We start from the raw sequence: 25,680 nt of genomic DNA on the forward strand, positions 1-25,680 counted from the left end.
TAAATTACAATAATACTTCGCATCAATGACATTATTTTTGGATTTTCCATTTGTCCTACTCATGCTCACGATGTTACTGTTAATTTTTCATAATCTATATAAGTCAAGTTCGTTACTCTGCATTTAGGTAATATAATATGGCTATACATGACTACATGTGTAATCAAAAGCATGATCAAAGTTAAATTTTGTTGATTAGTATATAGCATTGATTCTACAAATTTTATTATACACTTGATTATACCTAGATAACACAATTGCAATAACTTGGAATTGACAAATGACAATCATTTCACCAAAAGGTTAGCTTTTGAACTGAAAGTCCATAGAAAGTCAAGAAAGAAGAAAATGTACAACTAGTGAGAAAAAGGATGTACTAATATAATTAAACCTAGTACCAATAACAATACATGCAACCACTAACAAGAAGCAAAGGCAGCGGTAGTTGACAAAGATTGTTCATGCTGTAAACAACAAACAAGTATCCCATTATATTCATGTAACATCGCTTTTGCCCATTAATTATTTACTTTTTCTACACCTTTTTTTAAAAGAAATTTATATATTATATAATATATACAATTCCCTCATTTATTTACTGCAATTAAACTGAGAAACAAAGAATTGTCTGAGACATGAAAACTCAGTTTACTAGTACGTGGGATCTTGATTTTCTAGGAGAAATTGTGACAGGTCTGTAAGAGAACAGAGCAAAATACAGAGAGTAGATTTCTATTTTCTAGGAAGTTTCTCTACTGCTGATACATAAATTTGATAATTAGGCTTGTTTTGCATTGTTTTTGGTTTTCAGTTTTCAGTTTTTTTGAAAACAAAAAACCAAAAACAGAAAACAAGAAAAAGGTGTTTTCACTTTTCTGTTGTCAGTTTTAAAAATTAGCATGATTTTAATAAGTTTGACTAATTTTTTATTCATTATATGACATATGTCATACACTTTTAAAATACAAAAAACCAAAAAACTAAAAGCCGCAACAATGTCAAACGAACCTACATGATGTACTGAAGATATACAGTGATGAGCCGCATCTAAAATGATCCTACATGACTAAATCACCGAATACAACCATAATAGATTCGGTAAATATTGCAAAAATCAAAACATTGCAACTTAAAAAACATACGACTCCGTATATAGTTTTACTAGGTGAAAGTGATGAAGAAAGGGAGACAGGAGTTAGCACATGGGTGTATTAACATGCATGCATGTATGAGGTACACAATTTCGGAGGGATTTAAAATTTAATGTAGGTTTCAGAAAGCAAGTGCATGAATTTGAATTATCTTTCAAATAATGTGGATGGTTACTATAATTGGATTGCTTTGAGAATCGATCGTCTATGGTTTTGAATTTTTGATGTGATGCAATGTTTTGTCTTTGGACTTTGTTATTGAGAGTTTATACCTTCTCTTGAAACTTTGGGTAATTTACAAATTTTATATAGTGGAATCTTGAAAGAGCAATTTTTGATACATAGGGAGAATCATGTACTCTCATGTTATCATTGTTTTTGGTTGTTAGTTGTTAGACACTTGACTTGTTACTTGTACAACGTACACTTACTCCATAAAAAAGTTAGGTTTACTAAGTTGACACAGTATGGACGGTCAGACAGAATATAAAGGTAGCCGACGTTTAAAAATCTGGTATACTTGAGATCGACTCTCTAATTTTGATTAGTAAAAATACAGAGTATTTTAATATGTAAGTAAAAAATCAATAAATTATAAAATGATTGTAATAAATTAGTTTGCAATATTATTTATATGATTTTATGGTTGTCCTTGTCACATGCATTATTTTGCCCTATATTGCTTAAACTTGTACATTACTGATTTTTTTTTTTTTAATGATCGAAGAAAGGAGCATAACACATGTCGAGACTATGAATTGTACTCCGTATCAAAGTACATAGTAAAAAATTAGATAAAATTAGGGTCTTCAAAAAAAAAAATTGGGTACTCAAATTTGTCATTCTTTACACATTAGAACATACGCTTTTACTGTTTTACATACAGTCGAGGTAGTATTGGTATCTTTGTGATAAAAGCGCATGCGCGTTGAACAAAAGCACAATGATTATTATAAAAGTACATTTGTGATAATATAAAAGCGTAAAAACACCAATTATAAGTAATTTGTCCTCTGTTGTATATTAAAATTAAAAAAAATAACATGTAATTACACAATAAAAGCACATTAGATAATTTAGATTATCGTAATACCTGATTATACTGTTGTATGTAGATCTACATTTAATCAGTTCTTGAAATTCTTATAAAGTTTTGGACCGAATCGGACCGAAGAAATGAATTTCTCAGCCCAAAGAACCGACCGAATCGATCCGGTCAGGTCCGGTTCATTTTTTCGATCGGGCCGAAATTTTGAAGACCCCTAGATGTAATATCAAGTGAGCCACAAATAAAATACATAGTACGGAGTACTAAATACTATTGTACCAACAACCTAATACGAAGTACTTCGTACTAAATTATTTACTTCCTTTGTTTTTAAATACTTGCTCCACTTTTTTTTTCTGACCGTTTTTAAATACTTGTTTTATTTCCTTATTTGAAAAGCTTTTACAATATTTAATTAATTTATCTCATTTAATGGACCCCACATATATTCTTGTTGTACGAAGAGCTTGTTGTCAAGTAAAATACTCCGTATAAATCAACCAATTTGACTGCTAATCATCGGATTTACTTATTCTAAACCAAAGTTGGCTCATGAATTAAAGTCCCTTTTCATCGTTTAATCAAATAAGATATCCAAAATCATAAAAAATTGAAGAACAAAATGGCAAAACCACAATATAGTGGCACTACTTCTCAACGATGGTCTCTCTCTGGAATGACTGCTCTTGTCACTGGCGGCACTCGTGGAATTGGGTCTCTCTCTTTCTCTCTTCTAAATGTTAAATGTATCAACTTTTCTGTGTTTAATTTTCTGGGTTTATGATTAATTTTTCTGGGTATTCTATAATTTAAGGTTTCAATGTGAATTTATATCTGGGATTCTGGTTTATAGGAATGCAGTGGTTGAAGAATTAGGTGGTTTTGGAGCAAAAATTCATCTTTGTTCAAGAAATGAAGAGGAATTAAACAAGTGTTTGGATGAATGGAAGGTGAAAGGTTTTGAAGTGAGTGGTTCTGTTTGTGATGTTTCTTCTCGGGAACAACGACAGAAACTCATGCAAGATGTTTCTTCCATTTTCAATGGAAAACTCAACATTCTTGTAAGATCTTTATTTTTCGCTTGAAATTATGTTTTTTACCGGATTTTTTGAGAATTTGCAGATTTTTTTATTTTTTTTAAATGATTTCTTATGTGGGGTTTGATCAATTGGAACAAATATTACATCTTGTTACAAGAATCGTATCTTTGACGTGTATTGAATATTTGAATTGAAATGATAAGTTTTGGTGTCATTGAATTTTAGGTTAATTGTTTTTCATGATCATGAAGTTTATTGGAATGGTTAGGAGAGGATGGGTTCTTTGAGATACTCTTATAATCTTATTCTTGATAGTGTTTTGACTATAGTCTTCAGCTATATTGTGATGATTCTTCATGCACAAACGTGACAATATATATACTTCTCCATTTATATTCGGATTAGTCAAACCTACTTAGGTGTCAAATTATGGATATAGAAAAATAAACATGTCAATGCTGTAGAATTATAAATTGAAATTGCAACAATAATGAATGGAGCTGTATATATACTTCTCCATCTATACTTTACACTCTTGAAGGTGTATAGATACTTCAGCTTAGTAATTTAGCATTTTACCTTTTGGTTTCACACTTAGCTAACTGACTTGCCAAGATGTTAACAGAAGACTTGCAAAGGTTTACATCCCATTGTGTTTATAGAAATCCCTGGATTTAGATAAGTCCAAGCCCTGTATGAGTTGGACTGCACACCCTTATTGATTCTTGTCCCTTACCCAAGCAACATGGCACTGCCTTACCTTCAAAATACATTCAGCGATTTGTTGGACATTGAAAGAAAATCTTCCAGTTGAAGAGCCTTTCGACTACCAAACTTATTTTCCCTTGAAGCAGTAGATTAATCGATTGATTTTTATGTGTGAAGTATCTCTTATGCAGTATGATGTGTTTTTTTTTCCCCTTGGTATCTACAACTCTACAAGCGCACTGGGCTGCTGGTTGTTCTTATATGCCTTTCCTTGTCATCATTTGTGCGTGCATGTTATAAGGTATATGCCAATAGTGCCACCATCTACATTAGTACCAAGTCCTCAAAGAGATAGTCTTAGTCTTTCTGCTGGCTTTAATATGTTTGAAGGCTCTACATTCAGGCATTGCAATCAGATCTGTCTCCTGCTCTGTACAATTGGAACTGGGAAGTCCCTACATTTTTTTTTTTTTTTAAAAATGCTTGTGGGTTTTTTAAGGTATTGAGAAACTGTCATGTGCTATCTTGGTAATATTTTCTTTGCTTCCAGGTAAATAATGTCGGTACAAATAAAAGACAAGCAACTACTGAGGTCTCTGCTGAAGATTATGCAACATTAATGACCACCAATTTGGAATCTGCTTATCATCTCTGTCAGCTTGCACACCCTCTTTTAAAAGATTCTGGAGCTGGAAGCATTGTCTTCATATCATCTGTTGCAGGAGTTACATCTATAGGTACTGGTACTGTTTATGCGGCTACTAAAGGTGCGTTACTACTTACTAAAGGCTCTTTTTCTCGCCTTCTGTTCATCTGAAATAATGAAGATTCTTGATAGCTATATCCTGTTTCTCATTTTCAGCTGCAATTAATCAGCTGACCAAAAACCTGGCATGTGAATGGGCAAAAGACAATATTAGGACCAATACTGTTGCACCTTGGTATACCAGAACCTCACTTGTAGAGCATGTAAGGCCCTTCTATATATTCATATTCTACAAAGCTTCTACTTGCAAGTCTTTGCCAGTTAATCAAAAGTGTTTCTTGTTTCACCTTTCAGTACATATTCCATGTTAAGGATAGATATGAAACCAATGAGAGTCGTAATATACAGCTCAGGGAAAGAACACTCAGTCAGTTGCTAAAATACTATGCTTTGAAGTTCTGATGATCAGCCTTTGACAATGTCCTAATGTGCCATATTCTTAAATCTTAATTTAGGAACAAATCACAGATGAGAGACTTTCATTTTAAAAGGGAAGGGTAGCTGAACACTGATGTATCCTCTGTGTTTCTACCATTTTTGGAAAAAAGTATGGGCTGTACAGAATATATTGCTAATACTCCTATGAGCACTAATCTATTCCTTCCCCCCCGCCCCATATTATTTTGCACTCTTGCCTTCATTGGTTTGTCCCTTATTTATATCTCTATATCCACTATTTTTAACCTCTGCCCCAAAGACAAGGGTACACAATATTGTTGGATGGAGAGTAATTTTATTTGTTTAAATTCTTATTCCACTTAGATGGAAGCACTTTCATTTACATGATGCTACTATTTTGAAGAGAGGGTGTTGGTGTTGGGGGTGGGGGGGGGGGGGGGGGGATGCGTACTATATTTTTACGAAGATGAAATCATCTGTCTTTCCCCAAGGTGGCAAATTTTTATCCGGTTGCTTATGGGCGTGTTCGGCGTTAGCTTTTGAGTAGCTTTTAGGTAGCTTTTAGTGGTTTGACCAAGTCAAACCACTACTCAACAAGAAATGTGAGTGTTTGGCAAAGTAGTGGTTAGGGTAGCTTTTAGTGGTGGAGGTAGATTTTGTGAAAAGTTAGAAACATTAGCTTTTGAAATTAGAGGTAGCTTTTCAAGTAGCCGTTGAAAATTTAATCTATAGTTTTAAAAATAAAAAATTGATTTTTATATGTAACAGCTAGTCAACCACTACTTTACCGAACACTCATATCTAAATTATTTATCTTCACAGCTAACAGCTTGTTGACAGCTAACAGCTACCTCCACAGCTACATCTACCTTCACAGCTATATTTTGCCGAACACGCCCTATGTAAAAAAAAATTGGATCTTTTTTCTCAACCGACCATTACTGGGCATAATTTACTCTACATTGCCTTCTTTTGAGACTTGTAGATGGTTAGCTATGGTTTGGGAGGAATATAAAATATGCATGGTACTTTGGATCAATTTTTTTGAATTCTGCAGTACGCATTGCTAGAACATATATTTATGATGTACAACTTCTATTGCTTATGTTGTTCATGTCTTGGTGGTTTTATGAGAACCTGCTTTTTCTCATTTCTGAGATTAACTAGTGTAATAATCCTTGTGTTAGTACCACCAAAGATGAATAAGTATACTAGGAGCGCAAGTTCCTGACTCACACAAAGATGAATAAGTTCACTATTTAGACCATCAGGCACTCTTCATTTTTCTAAAACTTAAAGATTTCTAAATGTCTCTCCCTCTTTATCTTATTTATTTGCAAAGGAAATGCATTAAGGAATATTTGAGAATGCAAAACTCTCACTAAACAGTAGGTTAGTAGGAATATAGGAGTGATGAATTTCCTTGAAGCTGCATAGCTTGAATTGATTTGATGACTGCAAGTATTGCTGAGTTTCTGTCACTGCTCGCTTTTTCAGTGAAATTGTGAGTCTTCCCTTTCATTCCCACTTTCAACTCCACTACTACTCTTACTCTTACTCCGTACAATACATGTATGGAAATATATATTAAAAAATGGTTTCTTTACTAAATCATTCCCAGCTCCACATGCCAAATAGGTGGTCATTGTCGAGGTAAATTCAGTGAGATTCATAACCCCTTGAAACCCCAATCCCACCCTTAAAGAAGACTATAGGACTTTTACAGATCTAAGGACTAAGGTGATCCTTATCTATTTTTTTCTTGTTGGAAAAGTAGCATCATTATTGAATGTAAGTTAGTGGAGCTTGGCCCATGATGCTGATGGTTAGTATTTTTTCAAGTATTTAGAATAACCATGTAATCCTCCATAATGAACCAACCACCTGATCTGCTAGAGTTAACAAAATGGTAGCCAATCCTCCATCAATTAAATGAATCACATGCTCTATTGTGCTCACCAATTGAGGGAGGGTTTGGGTTACGGCATCAAGTCCCCGGCCTGGTGGCATCCCCTGCCCTCAGAAAAAGAGGGGGGGGGGGGGGGGGTGCGCAATAACGAGCTATATAGTTAAGGTTTATAGATCCTTGTATGTAACCTTCCAATGTTGTTGTCTGATTTGTCTCGGTGTCTTTTGACCCACTGTGACCCTTTTTTGCTTCTTCCACTTTATCTTACCATCTTTGACATTTCTCTCCTACTCTTTTGGGACCAATGTTATAACTAGTAACACTATAACAGGCTTGAGAGTTATCCAAATAACTACCCTACTCAAACTTCCTATCATGCTGACTCATGTTCAACATATGTGCTTTAGTTCTAGATCATTTCTTTTAATTGAAATATGAATCCTTTTTATTTTTTTCCACAACCTGTAATACTATGTTTCAATATGAAAATGCATCTTATCCCAACATCTACATTATACGATTGTATAAGATTTATGATAAAAATAAAAGATAAATGTCAAAATTGGTGTAGTAAAATACAGGACTTTGAGAAAGGCTGGGTATCTTTTATTTCTCCTCTTTATCATATGTACATTGAATTTGGTTCTATTTTCTTTTACGTAATATACAACTTATCTAGGCGCCTCCAATGCTGAGGTAACCTTGCTTAAATTTTCTTTGTTTGGTTTTAATTTCAGTTGCTTGCTGACAAGAGCTTCTTAGAGAAAACCATTTCACGCACACCTCTTGGCCGCGTAGGAGAACCAGAGGAGGTATCATCAATTGTGGCATTTCTCTGCCTTCCTGCTGCTTCTTACATCACAGGTCAAATTATTTGTGTAGATGGTGGAATGACCGTTAATAGTTTTAACTCCGGGCTTTTCTAGTTATTAGTTCATCCTCATCAGTCTCAACGCCTTCTAGTGAACTAGGTACTTCTATTTAACCGTGTAAGGTGTTGGTTGCTGATTTCGCTCGTGACTACTTAGATCAAACCATAAGCTAGGGAGTAGTAATCTACACCCGCATTATCAATAATTTGCTTTTGGAATAAATGTTTGGAGACGTATGGAGTGAAAAGTAATGTGTGCATTATATCATTCATATGATGCCATATCTCATTTGATTGATACCAATGTCCGGTTTTTACAATAAAACGTTTCGTTTCTTTTTACTCTCTTCTTTTTCAGAATATATATTATTGATGATTTGGTCCCTTGGGCCTTAGTTTGGTCCAACATCAAATAATACTCATGTTAGACAAATCTATTCTCATCAAAATTAATTTAAGTTTTTTTATTTAAATAAAAAAGGAAAAGCCACGTGTTCATCAATTATATTAGTAATTAATGTGCGTCATCATCTTGGACCTCATTACCTGTGATGTTTGATTAAATATCTGTGTTTTATATTTTTTTTATTTTTTTTTCATTGAGGTGAGCCTAATATCTAACTTTCTAACATTTTAATTTTTAAATCGTCAATTTTTTTATTTTTTTTTTCACTTAATCGTCAATTTTATTTGTTATTTAATATTATTAATTTTGCCACCTTATTAGTAGTATTATTTTCTTATTTTATATTTTAATATGGGTAATGCTATACATCGCCCTTAGGGCTATATATAAGCATTAAAAACACTCTTGGAAATTGTATAAAATTAGGAATTCATGACAAAAACACGCGTAGATCAGTGTAATTAGTATGAATTTGTCATGTTTTTCTAAATTTAAACAGTTTTCAAGAGTATTTTTAATGCTTATATGTAGCCCTAAGGGCTATGTATAGCATTTTCCTTTTAGTAGGGTAATGCTATACACAGAAAAACTTGCGTGGACCTGGTCCACAATATTATTGTTGACCCGAGGTTTATACACACGCAACTGACATTATATTGAACATAATTACCCTTATTTTGGACATAGTAACCTTATTTTCAACATAGTAACCTTTATTAAAACTTGTATAATGTTTAATGGTATTGTGAATTTAAAATACAACGTTATGACCCTAATATTAACATAGTGACCTTTATTATTCACATTGACGAGTATATAAAATATTTCATCAAAAAAATTAACCTCTTATAGCCTATATATTACCAAAATGACTTTTATTTCAACATCGTGACATTTTTTATTATTATAGATTCTCTTTTTATATTAATAAAACAACCATAGTTTCTCTTATGTTAGTGGTCCACAATAAATTAGTGTGAACCAGGTCCATTTAAGAATTTGTATGCTATACATAGCCCTTAGTATTTACATTAGCATTATTAATCGTTTTTATAATTATATTATAATCATCAGCGTGACACGTGGTTACAAATCTTAATGTAGTCACAATATGTCCAACAACTAGCTGTTGTATGCACCGCACCAACCCAACTTCTCGTGTATAATTTTCAATAAGGTTTCTTTAAATCATCAAATTTTTATGTTCTCTATAAGAGAGCCTAGAGAGGGTTTTATTTTGTTAAAAAAAAGTCAGTAAAAGAAACATAATCCAAGACTTTAATTAACATTAATTTGACAAGGGAAACACAGAAGAGCCTATTACGTACATCCGGGTGTTCCGTACATCCGGGATCATTTAACTCTTTAAATGAGCAAATGATCCGGATGTATGGTACATCCGGGTGTACATAACAAATTCTAGTAACAAAGATCTATTTTCTAGGGATTGGTTCATCAAAAGTTAGACTAAGGATCTATTGAGTTTACTTAATTTACGACACATTACATTGTCTTTGATGTGCAGTATTGTTGATAGACTTGTATAGAATAATTAAATTGAAGACTATATATTATAAAATGGTGTGGCTCTTCTGCTGAAGCTTTAATTTAATCTTAATTCCACATTGTTGTGTGCGGTTAAGGCAAGAGTGTGATTTCATGATTCATAGTCTTGCCTTATTGAGTCATTTTATGACTAAGAAAGACACAAGTAATCGACTCCTTCGACAACTTACGAACAAAAAATTTGTAATACAAAATACTAAAAAGCACTAAAATGTCGCTAATTTCATCCGAAAAAGACAATTATACTAGTAAATGGAACCACGTTTTTATTTTAGGTTGTCACAATTTTTTTATTAATATTTAAAATAAAATATTTTAACCTAAATTGTATTATCTCAGTGTTTTTTTTAAAGATTCAATTTGACTTTTACACTATTTACGATTTTATCTTTAATGATTTTTTGTGAGTTATATGTAAAGAAAAAATATACTCCGTATTTATGAAATCCTATTAGAATCGTCATGTTCAATAGTATTGTACTCTGTATTATTATAATTTTTACTTATAGATAAATCAACTAATTGAAGGTTAAAGTTGTACACTACCAAACGTGATAATGGATAAATAAATCAATTTAAATACTCACTGCAATTCTGTACTCCATATTTCTAAACCAAAATTAATAGGGAGTTGAAAAAATTCAGAATTTGTTGAATGATCAGGTAAACCACAATAGCAAATTAGCAATACTTTTACTCTGAATTACTTTATATTCCTACTCCCTATAAAAGTGGGCCAGCCTTAGAAAAACTTGACACAACACCTTAAAAGGAAACGTTTCATAAGAGAATAGAAACGGGACAGCATCAAATCAGACACGATGCAACATTACTTTTGTGCCCTAAAGCCAGTGGGCCCTGCTCATTCCAGTGTTTCCAAGGCCCATTTATTTATTCATTCCTTTGTACAGTAATTAACTAATTACTGTCATTTTACTTATTTTTTTGTGTGGATGAGATCATTTTACAATTTTTACTTTAGTGTAATTAGTACAGTACATTATACGAAGTATTTCTTGTTGCAACAAATAATTTCTTAGGGAATGGAATATCCTATTCCTAATAAAATGCAACAAAAAATATATTTGGTACGTAATTTCATGTGTGTTGCTAAATAATCAACTGCAAAGACATTGGGTGCCATTTAAACATATTTTGTCAATTACTGCATGCATGCTACTTTTTATTATTAGGAAGTACTAATGATAGGATTAATAGCACATACTGCCACATAGAGTCATAAGAATGTAAGATCTAACTTTTTTTTTTTTTTTTTTTTTTTTGAAGGAAGAATGTAAGATCTAACTCAAATGTCAGTAGTTAGTTAACTAAAAATTCCTTGATTCAAGGAGAGTACAATTTTAGCTACTTCATAATTAAAATATAACTTTGACAAATCATTAAGCCAATTAGTGTTGTTAAATGTATAATTAAAGTTTAATACTTTCTACTATATCTAACTTGATATACGAGTGTTTGACATCATGATTTTATATCCTAAAATCCTAAAACCTGCTCGTATTTTATAAAAGTACTTTTATATTTTATACTTTTAGGGGTGAGTAACTAAGGATCTCTTGAATGTTTTCCTTCCTTTGAGTTTTCCTAAACAAATACGGAGTATATGAATAATCCACTAACCTGAATTATTTTGATTGTATTGTGTCAATAAAACAATTCTTCGTCGTCTCTTGTCTTTAAAAATACTAAGCATAGCCATATAATGTATAAGAAACTAAAAAACGGAATATTGTGTACAAATTAAACACTCCATGAATTGTTAAGCGTGCGGGTAATACCCTACTTCATAGTGTTGCACGATGGGATACTAGGGAATGTAATGGACGTGTTTCTCTTGGTCCTTTCCTCCAAAGCTTGATAACTTTGACGGAAATCGACCTCCTTTAATGAGAATTCGCAGCTTTGTTTCAAAAAAAAAAACCATCAGTAAAAAAAAGAGTGATTTACCACAAATAGAATTAAAAATTTGGACAGTCGTCACGTGGCAGTGGGAGGCGTTAAGGTTGATAAATAATGGTTGACAGTTGCCAGCTTATAGAAAAAATACGTGGCAAAGTATAAGTGGAAAATGTAGGTTTCATGTTAGGTCTGTTTTAGGATTCGTGTGATCTTCCTTTGGGTCCCACAATTGTTCCCAATTCTCTCTAAAAATGACCCTACACGTGTCACTTTACAACTCGCCCTTTCCTTTTAGGTCAATCTATCTTCGGACTTTTTTTATTCCGGCGTTTCCAAGCAACATACTCAAATAGCAATTGCAACTTTACTCTATATGCAACATGATCATCAACTTTTCCTAATTTTACTGTTACACTTTCCTTTTTTTTTTTTTTTTTTTTTTCATTCTTCAAAAAAACAAAAAACATGATATTTTGTTTTCATTTTATTAAAGTTTTATTTCACCTAATTTAATTTCGACCTTATTTTGGCCATGCTTGGTAGTAAGCTTATTGGGGGTATATTAGCTTATTTGATTAACTTTAGCTAATTGACTAGTCAAACAAGCTAATACAAGTGTTTGGTAGTAAGCTTATTAAAAGAGCTTATTCCACTAAATAAGCTCTTTTTGAAAAAGCTCATTTTAGAAGCTTTTTCAATTAAAGGAGTTTTTTCAATTAGCTTATTCATTAATTATTGTGAAATGACACTTATAACCTCATTTAATTTAAAATTCTATCAAAACTACCTACCCCAAAATTAGCTTATTGGTCATTTCACATACTCAATCACCTTAAAGCTATCAGCTATTTACCAAACACTTTTATATAATCAGTTAATACAATAAGTTAGTCAAATCAGTTAATAAAATCAGCTAGTCAAAATCAGCTTCAGCTTTCTCCCAAGCAGGGTCTTTTTCACTAGCGCATACCACTTTGTATTATTTAGTCAAATATAACTTGTTAGATTCGTCTCATAATTTATTATTAACAACCTTCATTATAAATCAAGTTACAACTTTTGCTCATCCATATTAAAGATAATTTAATTATTTTTAACATTATGTAAGGTTTCATGCATATTTTAAATCAAAGAATCGGTCCGGTCCACAATTGGGTTTTATAGGATTTTGGACCGAACCGAACCGACGCCTAGAAAAATGAATTCACAGAGCCGGAGACTGGACCAATATATATAAGTAATTTTAAAATCAAATATCTCATATGATGTATCTTCTCTTTTACATTGTCCAAGGCTTTCCTTCTTACATGATGAATTAACAATAAGTTTACTAAATAAGTTTAAGAAAGCGATGCCTCTATAGATTATACTCCGTATAATCTAATAAGATTGTTTATTTATAACAAACGGGTTATTGTTTAATTAATTACTTATGGGAATTATGAGAATACTACTCCGTTGTAGAATATGAGAATTTGAATATATGACTAAACATATTATATGACGCTGCCAAAAAAAAAAAAAAAAAAATCTTATACTCGTAGTACGTGGTGAGTCTTGGTGACTCTTGGTTGATTATTTGCTGTGAAATTGAAAATGCCGCCCTTTCTCAAGCGACATGTAATCCATATATATATATATAATTAATCCATGCATGCAATTTAATGCATTCTTAACCACTCATTTCTTGATTTTTACATGTAGCCAACGTAATAATATGATATCCCAATAATAAAGTAATGTAATACTCCTTATATCCCAAGAATCTAGTTCAGCAATATTCTACGGTTTTATTAATTCACCTCCAAAAATACAATCCGTCATATATACTTGTATATTATACATACAGAGTACTCTATATTATGCACACCTTTTAATACCGTTTGAGTGTTTCACTTTGACTGTAGTAATATTTATGAATAACAATAGATTTTTAACAATGTTAGTGATTTATACGTATTATGTCGATTATAGTTTTTGAGTAGTTTATTGTTAATGTTAATTAAAAACATTGTTAATTAGTTAAAAAATTCTATATTTATGTATTACATGTATACCGATCAAACTTAAACTATTACATATATACCAATCAAACTTAAACACTTAATAAAAAGTAATGGAATAAAATTATATTGGTCCAAATTAAAATTATTAATTTATTGGAGTGAATTATGATACAACTAGTGGGAGCTGAGTCACATGAATGGTATAATCTTTTCTTTAAATCTCGTGATTTTAAACTCATCAAATAAATATTCTAATCCTAATAATTAAATTGAAAATTATACACATGTCAGCAATTTAATTAACATGAATAATGTTAAATAAATTTAGGATGACTACTTCTTAGAAGACACGTACAAAGATACAGGTACACAGTTGCGAAGTTTACGTTCTCTTTTTTTTTTTCAATTTAAAATTCCCAGAGTAGTAATTTTTCATACCATATTTTCATAATAGAGGTTGATTCCCATTAAAGGCAAAAATTAATAAATTAAAAAAAAAAAAAAAGTAAAAAAGTAGAGGATGATTGTTATTGGAGTGTCTAAATTAGATTGGATCAACCTTATTATATTAACGACTAAATAACTAATCAAACCATAATTAAATTTATAAGTAGCATAGGTTAGCCAACTCTGACATTAGCATATAGTACCCTCTTTAATTAACAAAATATGGGAAGGTGACAGTGAAACATTAGATGTTTAATTAATGTAATTAAACATCAGTCAGCGCCATTTGCATGAAAAAGCCAAATTAGAGAAAGCATTTACTTTATTATGGACGGCAAAGACCATATATTTAGTAATCGTTAAAGTAAACGAACCTTATATATGTTCCAATAAATATGCATAATTTTATTTTTTATTTTTGACATGCTTACTGTATTAAATTATGTATACCTTTTACGTGGAGAGTAGGGGCGTAACACATAGTCATAAGGTAATATTTAGGTAGAACATTGAAATGGTTCAACATAAACTTATTGATTGGCATAAAAATAAATACTAAAATAATGCAAAAGTCATCTCTAAATGTTGATACTCGTATAGACTAATTCACATAAATTTAAATAAGTTAGTGAATAATTTGTCAATTGTCTCTTGAATTAGTACGGAATAGTAAACAGAATTAAGAATATATTTTATCGTGGCTCGAACAATTTTCCCCTTCCATGTATATACAAATACACCCCCGTAGTGTATTTGTATATACAAACTCATGTTAGTTTGTAATACTTTTATTTAAATTTTAAGCGTTGGAAAAAAAAAGTTGAAAAAAGCGCAATTTCTAGCATACTCCTGGAGTACCATGCATACGGTACTCCAAGGGGGGAAGTTATTTGCGCGATTGGATAGAGTTTCCTGCATATGGAATTTGCAAGAGGAGGGTGGTTTTGAGGGAGGAGTTTGGTTTGCAGGTCTTGTTGCTCGTTTGTGGGATGATATGGGCATTTAGTCAATTGCTATCAACCCTTTGTTAATTTGGGTGATGACAAAGTCAGTCATCGCTGTTAATCAATATCTTGAAGTAGGCTACCCATCTTTAATGTTTGGGTTAAGCAAAGTCCTCCACTTTCTTGCATTCTCTGTTGGTAGAATTACAAGAGGAGAACCTGCATTTGGATGCACGGTTTCTCATAGAGTCATTGAGGTATATGACTATATAGATTTTGTTCCCAGACTCCTAGGATGCAGTTATGTTTTTTGTTCCCCAGGAGTGGAATGGTGTTTCAGGTCCGGTCCTCAGCAACAGGGTGCATACTTCGGGTTCGTTCGTCTCCCAACAATTTCCATCATGAGTTCCCTTTGCTTTCAGTGCCAGCTCGGGTTCTCTTCAATGTTAGTGTTCTGCTCGTTTGGTCCATCTCGACTACTTCGGTTCATTTGGCTTTTCTTGGTCCACATTTTGGATGTGGTTCGGTTTTTATGGTTGTTTGGGCTCCGCAATTATTGGTTTGTTGCAAGACCCTATTAGTGTTTGGTTCTCTTCGATCTTCCTGTAATAGTACATAGTGCGTGTAGGTTGTTGAGTGTTCTTGTTTTAGTTAGTATTAGGTTGTAATTCTGTTTTTCTTTAATAGTATCTTTTGTCAAAACAAAAAAAAAAAAAAAAAATACACCCCCGTAGTGAAAAAATGTGCCATGTTATCTTCACTTTTGTCAAATACTCCGTAGTAAAAAGCAAGTTACCGTTGAGTATAGATAAATTTAATTAAAGCTTTTGGTTTCCCTTTAAAAAAATTGTTTAATAAATACAGATAAGTTCAGATCAGTGAAAATGAGCTGCGTAGAACACACAATAAGGGCATATTCTTTTCAGTTCAGTTCAGCTCAGTCCAGTTCAGTTCGGCTCCAATAAGTTCCATTCAATTCTTATCTTAAGTTTTTTCCTCATAAAATATGCAATTTAGTTCAGTTCTAATAAGTTCAGTTCAGTCAATTAGAATAGACACTGATTTTAGTGTCCACAATTTTTGTCACCCGTCATTCCCACTCCTCAATAATAAAAAAAAAAGGTACTCGTATTGTAAAGCACAATATTCATAAAATCATCTAAAAATGGAGCATAAAAAAGGAAGGGTAGAAGCAGAGTATAAGACTATAAGGCAATAAATACAAATGCAGCAAAATCCAAAAAAAGCGGCTTCAGAGCCACGTCAAGCAAGAGACAGGTGTCGAAAGGAGAGAGTAAAATGCTGAAGAAACAAAGACTCCCCAAGAAAATTAAAAAAAGTTAATATTCTGGATTTATGAGATGTGGCGTTTGTATTTTGTTGGTGGTCCCATGCATTACCACTCAGATCATTCACCCCTTACATTTTTTTTGTTTTCTGAATTTCTGCCTTTTCCCTTTGCCTTTGAGAAGGACACCTCTTTTTAAACATCTGTTGCCTCTTCACATTTTCCATCTATTTCCTCTACCCACCCCCTTCCACCTTTTTCTTTCCTCTTCTGCTTTATTATATTGTAGATTTGGAAAACCTAATCATGATTATGCTCATTTTCAAAAACCTTCTTTTTTTTTGAGTTTTACTCCTCTCAAACTCATATTACTTGCGATTTTTGACGAAATACACATTTGTTAATACTTAAAAAGTTTAGTATTTGAAACGTATGTAAATTACGGAGTAGTAACAACGACTCGCCAGCAAGTTAGTTCATTTGCTCTATTAGCGGGATTGACTTTAACAACATAAAGAACAATTAGCTGATTGAGATCCATTAATTGCAAAAAAAGTTACTGGAAATAAGAGTCGGTTTAGGTTAGATGTTTGTGAAAATATAACCAAATAACAACTCTATCCTCAAGTTATTCAAAGCTACATTTCACCAATTTAATCGATTGCCATATTCTAACCCTAATTTCAAATTTCGTAAACATAGCTAAAACTTATTAAATATTTTTTACAAAACACTATTATGCCGACAACCAATATAAATTAGTTGTCAAACAAGTTAATGCAATCAACTCTTATCAACTATTCGCCTTAATTTCCAAACAAGGCCATTGTTCTTCTAAAGGGAACTTGACTAACCTCAACATTTTCAATAGTTGAAGAAACCAAGTTATTCCTATGTAAATTATGAAAACAATGATGAATCGTCTTGATCGTAATTAATTATAAAATCTATTACGTATTTACCTTCCTAAAACAATAGAGACAAAGAGACCACTTCTTTACACAACTCATATGCACATTACTACATTAGAAATAATTACATCAAATATTAAAAAAAAAATTAATTACTTGTTAATTATAGAGTTAATGACGTAAATATTGTCGCATTTAACAATGGAATATAAGGGTGAGTTTATTGGTGAGTCTTGAGTAGAGTCTTAACTCAAGACTCACATACAAGACTATATAATTTTTGCAATAAAGTGGTGCAAGATTATGGGGAGTCTTGAGATGAGTTTTGGATTCTAAAACTCATCTTAAGACTCTACAAATTTACAAAAAACAATCTAATTTTTTTTTGTTGGCCAATAAAGAGCTGCCAACTCATCAGCTAAAAAAAGTTGTTGATTTTTATAAAAGAAATAGATATATAAATAGTGAATCTGGAGTGAATCTTGGGATAATATATTAAAAGTGGAGAAAGTCTAGTATGAGTCTTATAATTAAAAAATAATTTAATCTTAGTGGAAAGCTGACATGGTAGAGTCTGAATTAAGAGTCTCAGTTTGGGGGATAAACTTACCCTAAAGATATTTGATGGATGAAATTTTTTTAATAAAAAACCCTCTAATTAAATGGCTTATGTTAAGAGTTAATTAATTTAGTCAAGGTGTGAATGTCCACACTCCAATTTCTTCATTACATTTAATGTAGTAGCCAACCCTAATTGCCACCCTCTAAGGTTATAGCCCACAATGTAATAGTGGTTTTTACTACTATAAATAGCCATGTAATTTCACTTGTATGACACACAAAAAATATTACCAAGAGTAATATATAAAAGTAGTAATACTTCTCTTTTTACCTTCTTCTCTTAATCCTCTAATTTCTATATATTTCATAACACGTTATCAGCACCATCTTCAATCAGGTATACTTATACCGATTATCCAATTTTTACAAAGATTCAATTTCTTTCACAAAATATATTTTGAGGAGTATGCTCTATAGTTGCCCATATGGGATCCTCTATACCAGAAACTCATAATATATTTCTCCACAAAATTACTCTACATAATTAGCCATGTTAATAAAAATGAGGATATCAATACATACCTTATTTATGATATTTAGTTTAGTAACTCTCATGCATGGTTATAGAAAGTAATATATAATTACTTTTGCATGTGGAAATATTTGTTGTATGCATGTTAATAAAGTAAATTTCATGGTCACACAAATCATGTTTATACTTACTTACTTGTGCATAATTACTAAAATGAAAAAAAATGATGCAGCCTTTATATTTATTTAATTTTTAGATTACACACTTTTATGTTTCTTTCAGTTTTCGAACCCTTGACCTCAAGAATAGATTAGGGTTCTCGGACCACTACGGCTTGCATCCCAGTGTGATACTTATTTACGTTTGTAAATATTAATAGTTTGATTACGATTATTTTACCAGTCTACTAGAACATTGTATGATATTTTTACAGTAGTGTAAAGCTGAAACGGATAATTTACCCCCCTATAAAAGGCGGATTACACCCCCTTATTTCACCATACAAACCTTATCCCCCCCTTAAACTTTACCCAAATTATCTCCTCTTCTTCTTCCTCCATCTACACCGGTCACACACCATGTTCCCCGTCGACAACCGACAACCACCACACCCCTTTACCTTTGAAGAAGATTTAAGGAAATTAAAACTATATTTAGTTTTAATTATGGCCCTAGTAGTTTTATTAATGGCAATGATGATTTTCATCATTTTACATAAGTAGCGCTCGGTTTTTCGACAAAGGGAATTCATGCATGTAATCTCCGTAGTACTTCAAGTTTTTTTTTGTCTTCTAGGTAGATTATAAGTGCATTTTGTTATAATAAATGTTCCTTTTGTCTTATCATTAATGTATGTCATTAATATTATTATTATTATTGTTGTTGTTGTTGTTGTTGTCGGTGATATAGTAATAGTAGTAGTATTTATTGTTATTGTTATTATTATCATTGTTATTGTTATATTTGTTGTTGTCGTTGTTTAACTAAAGTAATTATCATGTTTAATTTTAGCTTAACTTTATGTAAATCATAATAATAACCCAAGGGGGAGAAGCAAATATGTTTTAAATGGATTATTATTATGATTATAATTTGATTACTTTAATTATCACTTGCTTAATTGGCTTAATAATAATTACCTATTTGATTGTAGTTAAAATGGGAGACTTGATGAAAAGACAATTTGACGTATTAGACTTGTCTGGACATAATTATCTTGAATGGACAGTTGATGCCCAAATGAATTTAAAGGCTCAGGGATTGGAACATACAATCAAAGAAATTACCATCCCAGGAAGCGAAAAAGATGCCCCTGCTCAAATTAAAGTTCCTACTGATCAAGAGAAAGCAAAAGCTATAGTTCTCTTAAGGCATCATTTACATAACAGTTTAAAAACTGAGTATTTAATGGTGGAAAATCCCAAAGAACTATGGGATAGCCTGAAAGGAAGGTATGACCACCACAAAAGGGTACTCCTTCCTTCAGCACAGTTTGAATGGACAAACCTGAGATTTCAGGACTTTAAATCTGTCAGTGATTATAATTCATCACTATATAAAATCGTATCAATATTGAGATATTGTGATCAACCAGTCACTGAAGTGCAAATGATAGAGAAAACACTCTCTACATTCCATGCTAACAACATTGTATTGCAACAGCAATACCGTGAAAGAGGTTTTGCAAAATATTCTGAGCTTATTTCTACATTATTGGTTGCTGAAAAGAATAATGATCTTCTGTTGAAGAATCACAACCTAAGACCAACTGGGTCTCAAGCATTCAATGAAACAAATGCTGTAGAAAGCTCAAATCCACCCGAGACAAATGTTGCCCATAGAGGTGGACGTGGAAAATATAATAACCGTGGCAGAGGTCGTGGAAATTTCCGTGGACGTGGCCGTGGACGTGGTTATGGCCGTGGTAGAGGCCAATTTCCCCCTAGAAACAACACTCAAAGGGGGCATCAACAAGGAAACAAAAATCAAGCCACCACAAAAGGAAAAGACACATGTTATAGATGTGGCATGACTGGACATTGGGGACGTACTTGTCGTACGGCCAAACATCTGGTAGAACTATACCAGACTTCCATTAAAGGGAAAGAAAAACATGCCGAAACAAATTATGTTAATGAAGAAAATGTCCCTGGAATTAGCCTTGATGTGTCTGATTTCCACATAGACAATGGTGAAGCTGGTGGTGAATTTATCTTTGGAGAGAATAATCATGTTTAGATAATTCATCAATTACTATGATATGTATTATGTTTTCATTATGTACTTTTCTTGTATGTTTTTTTTTCATGTTCAAGTTATGTACTCTTAATTTTTCATCATTAATAAAGTAAGTCCAGTTAAATTATCTTAAACTAATCTTATACTTATTATTTTATGAAGATATGGATCTGCCCGAAGTTGGTTCCAAATTTCAATGCCTTTTGGACAGTGGAACAACACACACTATTCTGAAGGATAGAAAATATTTTTTAAAGTTAAAATTATTTCAAGCAAATGTTAATACCATTTCTGGGTCAGCCAAGCTAATAGAAGGTTCTGGAAAAGCTTGCATAATACTCCCAAATGGAACAAAATTAATCATTATTGACGCTTTATATTCGAGTAAATCTCGAAGAAATCTTATAAGTTTTAAAGATGTGCGTCAAAATGGTTTTCATTTAGAAACAATGATAGTGGATCAAAAGGAATATTTATGCCTCACGGCAGAAAAACATGGCAAGAAACATGTGTATGAGAAATTGCCAGCATATTCTTCAGGGTTATATCATATAGATATACGACCAGTTGAAATAAATTCGATATCTAACCAGAAGTTAGATAATAAGAATCTGCTAAATTTATGGCATGATCGTTTGGGTCATCCTGGTACAGGAATGATGCACAAGATTATAGCAAATTCAGTAGGACATTCAATTAGGAATGTTAAAATCCCTCGATCAGATGAATTAACATGCTCTGCATGTTCACTTGGCAAATTAATAATAAGACCATCTATGAACAAAATTGCTACTGAATCTCCAACATTTTTAGAGAGGATTCAAGGAGACATTTGTGGACCAATTAATCCTGCATGTGGACCATTCCGATATTTTATGGTATTAATTGATGCCTCAACTCGATGGTCACATGTAAGTCTCTTATCCAGTAGAAATGTTGCTTTTGCAAAACTCCTTGCTCAAATTATTAAACTAAGAGCACAATTTCTAGACCATACAATAAAAAGAATAAGGCTTGACAATGCTGGGGAATTTACATCCCAAACATTTAATGATTATTGTATGTCGATTGGAATTGTTGTAGAACATCCAGTAGCTCATGTTCATACACAAAATGGACTTGCTGAGTCATTAATTAAGAGACTACAATTGATTGCAAGGCCATTATTGATGAGATCAAAATTGCCTTCATCTGCTTGGGGTCATGCCATAATATATGCGGCAACTCTAATTAGGTTGAGACCAACTGCATATCATAAGTTCTCACCACTACAATTAGTTTTTGGTCGAGAACCTAATGTCTCACATCTAAAAATTTTTGGTTGTGCGGTGTATGTTCCTATTGCTCCACCCCAACGAACAAAGATGGGTCCACAAAGAAGGCTGGGAATTTATGTTGGGTTTGAATCACCCTTCATAATTAAATATCTTGAACCAATGACCGGTGATTTATTTACGGCCAGATTTGCCGACTGTCATTTCAATGAGACAGTATTCCCAGCCTTAGGGGGAGAGAAAGTGGACCCACGAAAGAAAGAAATAGAAATCATTTGGAATGCAACACAATTGTCAATGTTTGATCCACGAACAAATATGTGTGAACAAGAAGTTCAGAAAATTGTTCATTTACAAAGCATTGCAAATCAGCTGCCTGATGCATTTATAGATGCAAAGAAAGTGACAAAATCACATATACCAGCTGAAAATGCCCCTGCACGAATTGAAATTCCATCTGGTGATAAGATCATTGAAAATGAATCTCTAGCACGCCGAAAGCGTGGAAGACCACTTGGTTCAAAAGACTCTAAACCAAGAAAATTAAAAAGACCTGATGAGATCAACAACATTCCCCTTACGGAAGGTCAAGAAAGACAAAGTACAGATGAGAATAGAGAAAAAGATGATAATCCGAAAGGGGATGAACAAGATGACCATGACATCGATAACAATGAAACTTCAATAAACTTTGTTTCTACCAGGAATTATTGGAATAGAAATGATGTTATCGTAAATGAAATATTTGCATATTCCATTGCAATTGAAATGGCATCTGACGAAAATGATAGTGAACCAAGAACAGTGGAAGAATGTCGTTGCAGGCATGATTGGCCAAAATGGAAAGAGGCAATGCAGACAGAGTTAAAGTCACTCGAAAAACGAGAAGTGTTTGGAAAAATAACCCTTACACCAGAAGGTGTAAAGCCAGTTGGATACAAGTGGGTATTTGTGAGAAAACGAAATGAGAAAAATGAAATTGTTAGATACAAGGCAAGACTTGTAGCCCAAGGTTTTTCTCAAATTCCAGGGATTGATTATGAGGAGACATATTCTCCCGTAGTTGATGCAACTACGTTAAGATTTCTGGTAAGCTTGACAGTCTCAGAAGGACTAAAGATGCGATTGATGGATGTAGTGACCGCATATTTATATGGGTCACTCGATACAGATATTTATATGAAAGTCCCAGATGGACTAAAATTACCAGAAAACCACAAGCCTAGACATAAACTTTCCATAAAATTAAAAAGGTCACTTTATGGATTGAAACAGTCTGGGAGGATGTGGTATAATCGTCTTAGTGAATACCTTATGAAAGAAGGGTTCAAGAATAATCAAATCAGTCCTTGTGTTTTCATTAAGAGATCACAATCAGGGTTTGCAATTGTTGCAGTTTATGTTGATGACTTGAATATCATTGGAACCCCAAATGAACTTGAAATAACTGCAAAATACTTGATGAAAGAATTTGAGATGAAAGACCTTGGACAAACTAAATTTTGCCTTGGATTGCAAATTGAGCACTTAAATAATGGTATTTTCGTCCATCAGTCTAACTACACCGAAAGAGTGTTAAAACGTTTTTTCATGGACAAAGCGACCCCAACAAACACCCCGATGATTGTTCGGTCTTTGACTATGAAATATGATCCATTTAGACCTCGAGAGGAAAACGAGGATGTCCTTGGTCCTGAAGTACCATATCTAAGTGCAATTGGGGCTCTAATGTATCTAGCTAACAATACTAGACCAGACATAGCTTTTTCTGTGAATTTGTTAGCCAGGTTTAGCAACACACCAACGAAGAGACACTGGAAAGGAGTAAGACACTTACTACGATATCTACGAGGAACAAAAGATCTTGGTTTGTTTTATCAATCAAGGCAAGATGCCACCCTCATCGGATATGCAGATGCTGGATATCTATCAGACCCACAAAACGCCAAGTCACAAACTGGATATCTGTTCACCTATGGTGGAACTGCAATTTCTTGGAAATCAACAAAGCAAACCTTAACTGCGACATCATCAAATCATGCTGAGTTGATTGCCCTTTATGAAGCAGGACGTGAGTGTGTATGGCTAAGGTCAATGATCGGCAATATCCAAGAAGAATGTGGGATGAAAGAAGTAACTGAAAGTCCAACCATCATTTATGAAGATAATACTGCATGTATCGCACAAGTAACTGAAGGATATATTAAAGGTGATAGGACTAAACATATATCCCCAAAACTGTTCTTTACACACGATTTGCAGAAGGAAGGGAAGATAAATGTCCAACAGATCCAATCATCTGATAATCTTGCAGACTTGTTTACAAAGTCCCTACCTTCGAAGAGTGTTGAGCGGTTGGTCCACAAGATTGGGATGCGTCGTCTTCATAAACTATGTTAAAATCAGGGGGAGCATTATATGCACTGCACTCTTTTTCCCTTCGATTAGGTTTTTATCCCAATGGGTTTTTCCTGACAAGGTTTTTAATGAGGCAGTACACTAAAGCATATAGTAATATATTGTTGTACTCTTTTCCCTTAGCTATGGCTTTTATCCTAAAGGGTTTTACCTAGCAAGGTTTTAACGAGGCAACATATACCCTATTCTGTATGGACATTCAAGGGGGAGTGTTAAGAGTTAATTAATTTAGTCAAGGTGTGAATGTCCACACTCCAATTTCTTCATTACATTTAATGTAGTAGCCAACCCTAATTGCCACCCTCTAAGGTTATAGCCCACAATGTAATAGTGGTTTTTACTACTATAAATAGCCATGTAATTTCACTTGTATGACACACAAAAAATATTACCAAGAGTAATATATAAAAGTAGTAATACTTCTCTTTTTACCTTCTTCTCTTAATCCTCTAATTTCTATATATTTCATAACAGCTTATTAGAGGATCAAAGCTTTCCCAATCAAAAATCCAAAATTGGACCCAACAAATTCAACCCTTGCCAGCTTAGCAGTAAATAAATTCCATATGTGTGAAGTGCGGAGTAAGTATAGACCACTACCAGGTATGGATAGTTGGAGTCCATACCACAATAAAAAAAAAAAAAAAAAACGTAAAAAAATTGTAAAATTTAAAAAGCTAAAACAAAATGGAAAAGGAAGAAGGATTAGAGGGTGAAAAAAACAGGAACTCAAAAAACTACCACTCACGAGAAAAAGCTCCGGTGGTCGGAAAATCAGTCCCACAAAAACCCCATCAAAGTTGCAGTAATCTTCCCTTCAAGGAGCGGTGCTCGATGTACTGAAGGTGAGAATTTTGTGGCTGATTCAAATTAAAGGAGTTATTCGAAATTTGGTTGATGAAAGATGATAGTCGAAGGTTGACGAAGAATGTTCAAGGTCTATACTTACAATTGCAGCCATGAAAAACGGTGGGTTCAATTCTCAGAGATCGAAAGATTTTGGATATGAGGGGGTAGAGGTTGGTTGTCGGTGCTGCGTTATTATTGACTTGTATACTGTTATTATTGAATTGTATACTGTTATGGTTAATTTTAATACAGTTATCTTAGAGTTGAATACTGTTACTGTAGAATTATAAGAGGAGAGAGAATATTTTTTTTACACCATAGTACAATCTGATGACTTACCATGGAAATATTGCGCAAAATTACATATTTGTCCCTGATATGGACCCAATGAGTCCATACCTGGTAGTGGTCTATCACTACCTGTGAAG

General features: G+C 32.9%; 1 protein-coding gene across 1 annotated transcript; it reads left to right on the forward strand.

Moving 5' to 3' along the window:
- Positions 1 to 2,706: 2,706 nt before the first annotated feature.
- Positions 2,707 to 8,234, forward strand: LOC145642364 (tropinone reductase homolog At5g06060-like). Its single transcript, XM_081693518.1, has 5 exons — positions 2,707 to 2,913; positions 3,053 to 3,260; positions 4,498 to 4,714; positions 4,810 to 4,916; positions 7,759 to 8,234. The coding sequence occupies exons 1-5, from the start codon at positions 2,822 to 2,824 to the stop codon at positions 7,945 to 7,947; spliced, it is 813 nt and encodes a 270-aa protein (XP_081549644.1). The 5' UTR covers positions 2,707 to 2,821; the 3' UTR covers positions 7,948 to 8,234.
- Positions 8,235 to 25,680: the final 17,446 nt, after the last annotated feature.

Source organism: Chenopodium album, chromosome 8, assembly GCF_948465745.1.
Source record: "Chenopodium album chromosome 8, dcCheAlbu1.1, whole genome shotgun sequence".
Lineage (NCBI taxonomy): Eukaryota > Viridiplantae > Streptophyta > Magnoliopsida > Caryophyllales > Amaranthaceae > Chenopodium > Chenopodium album.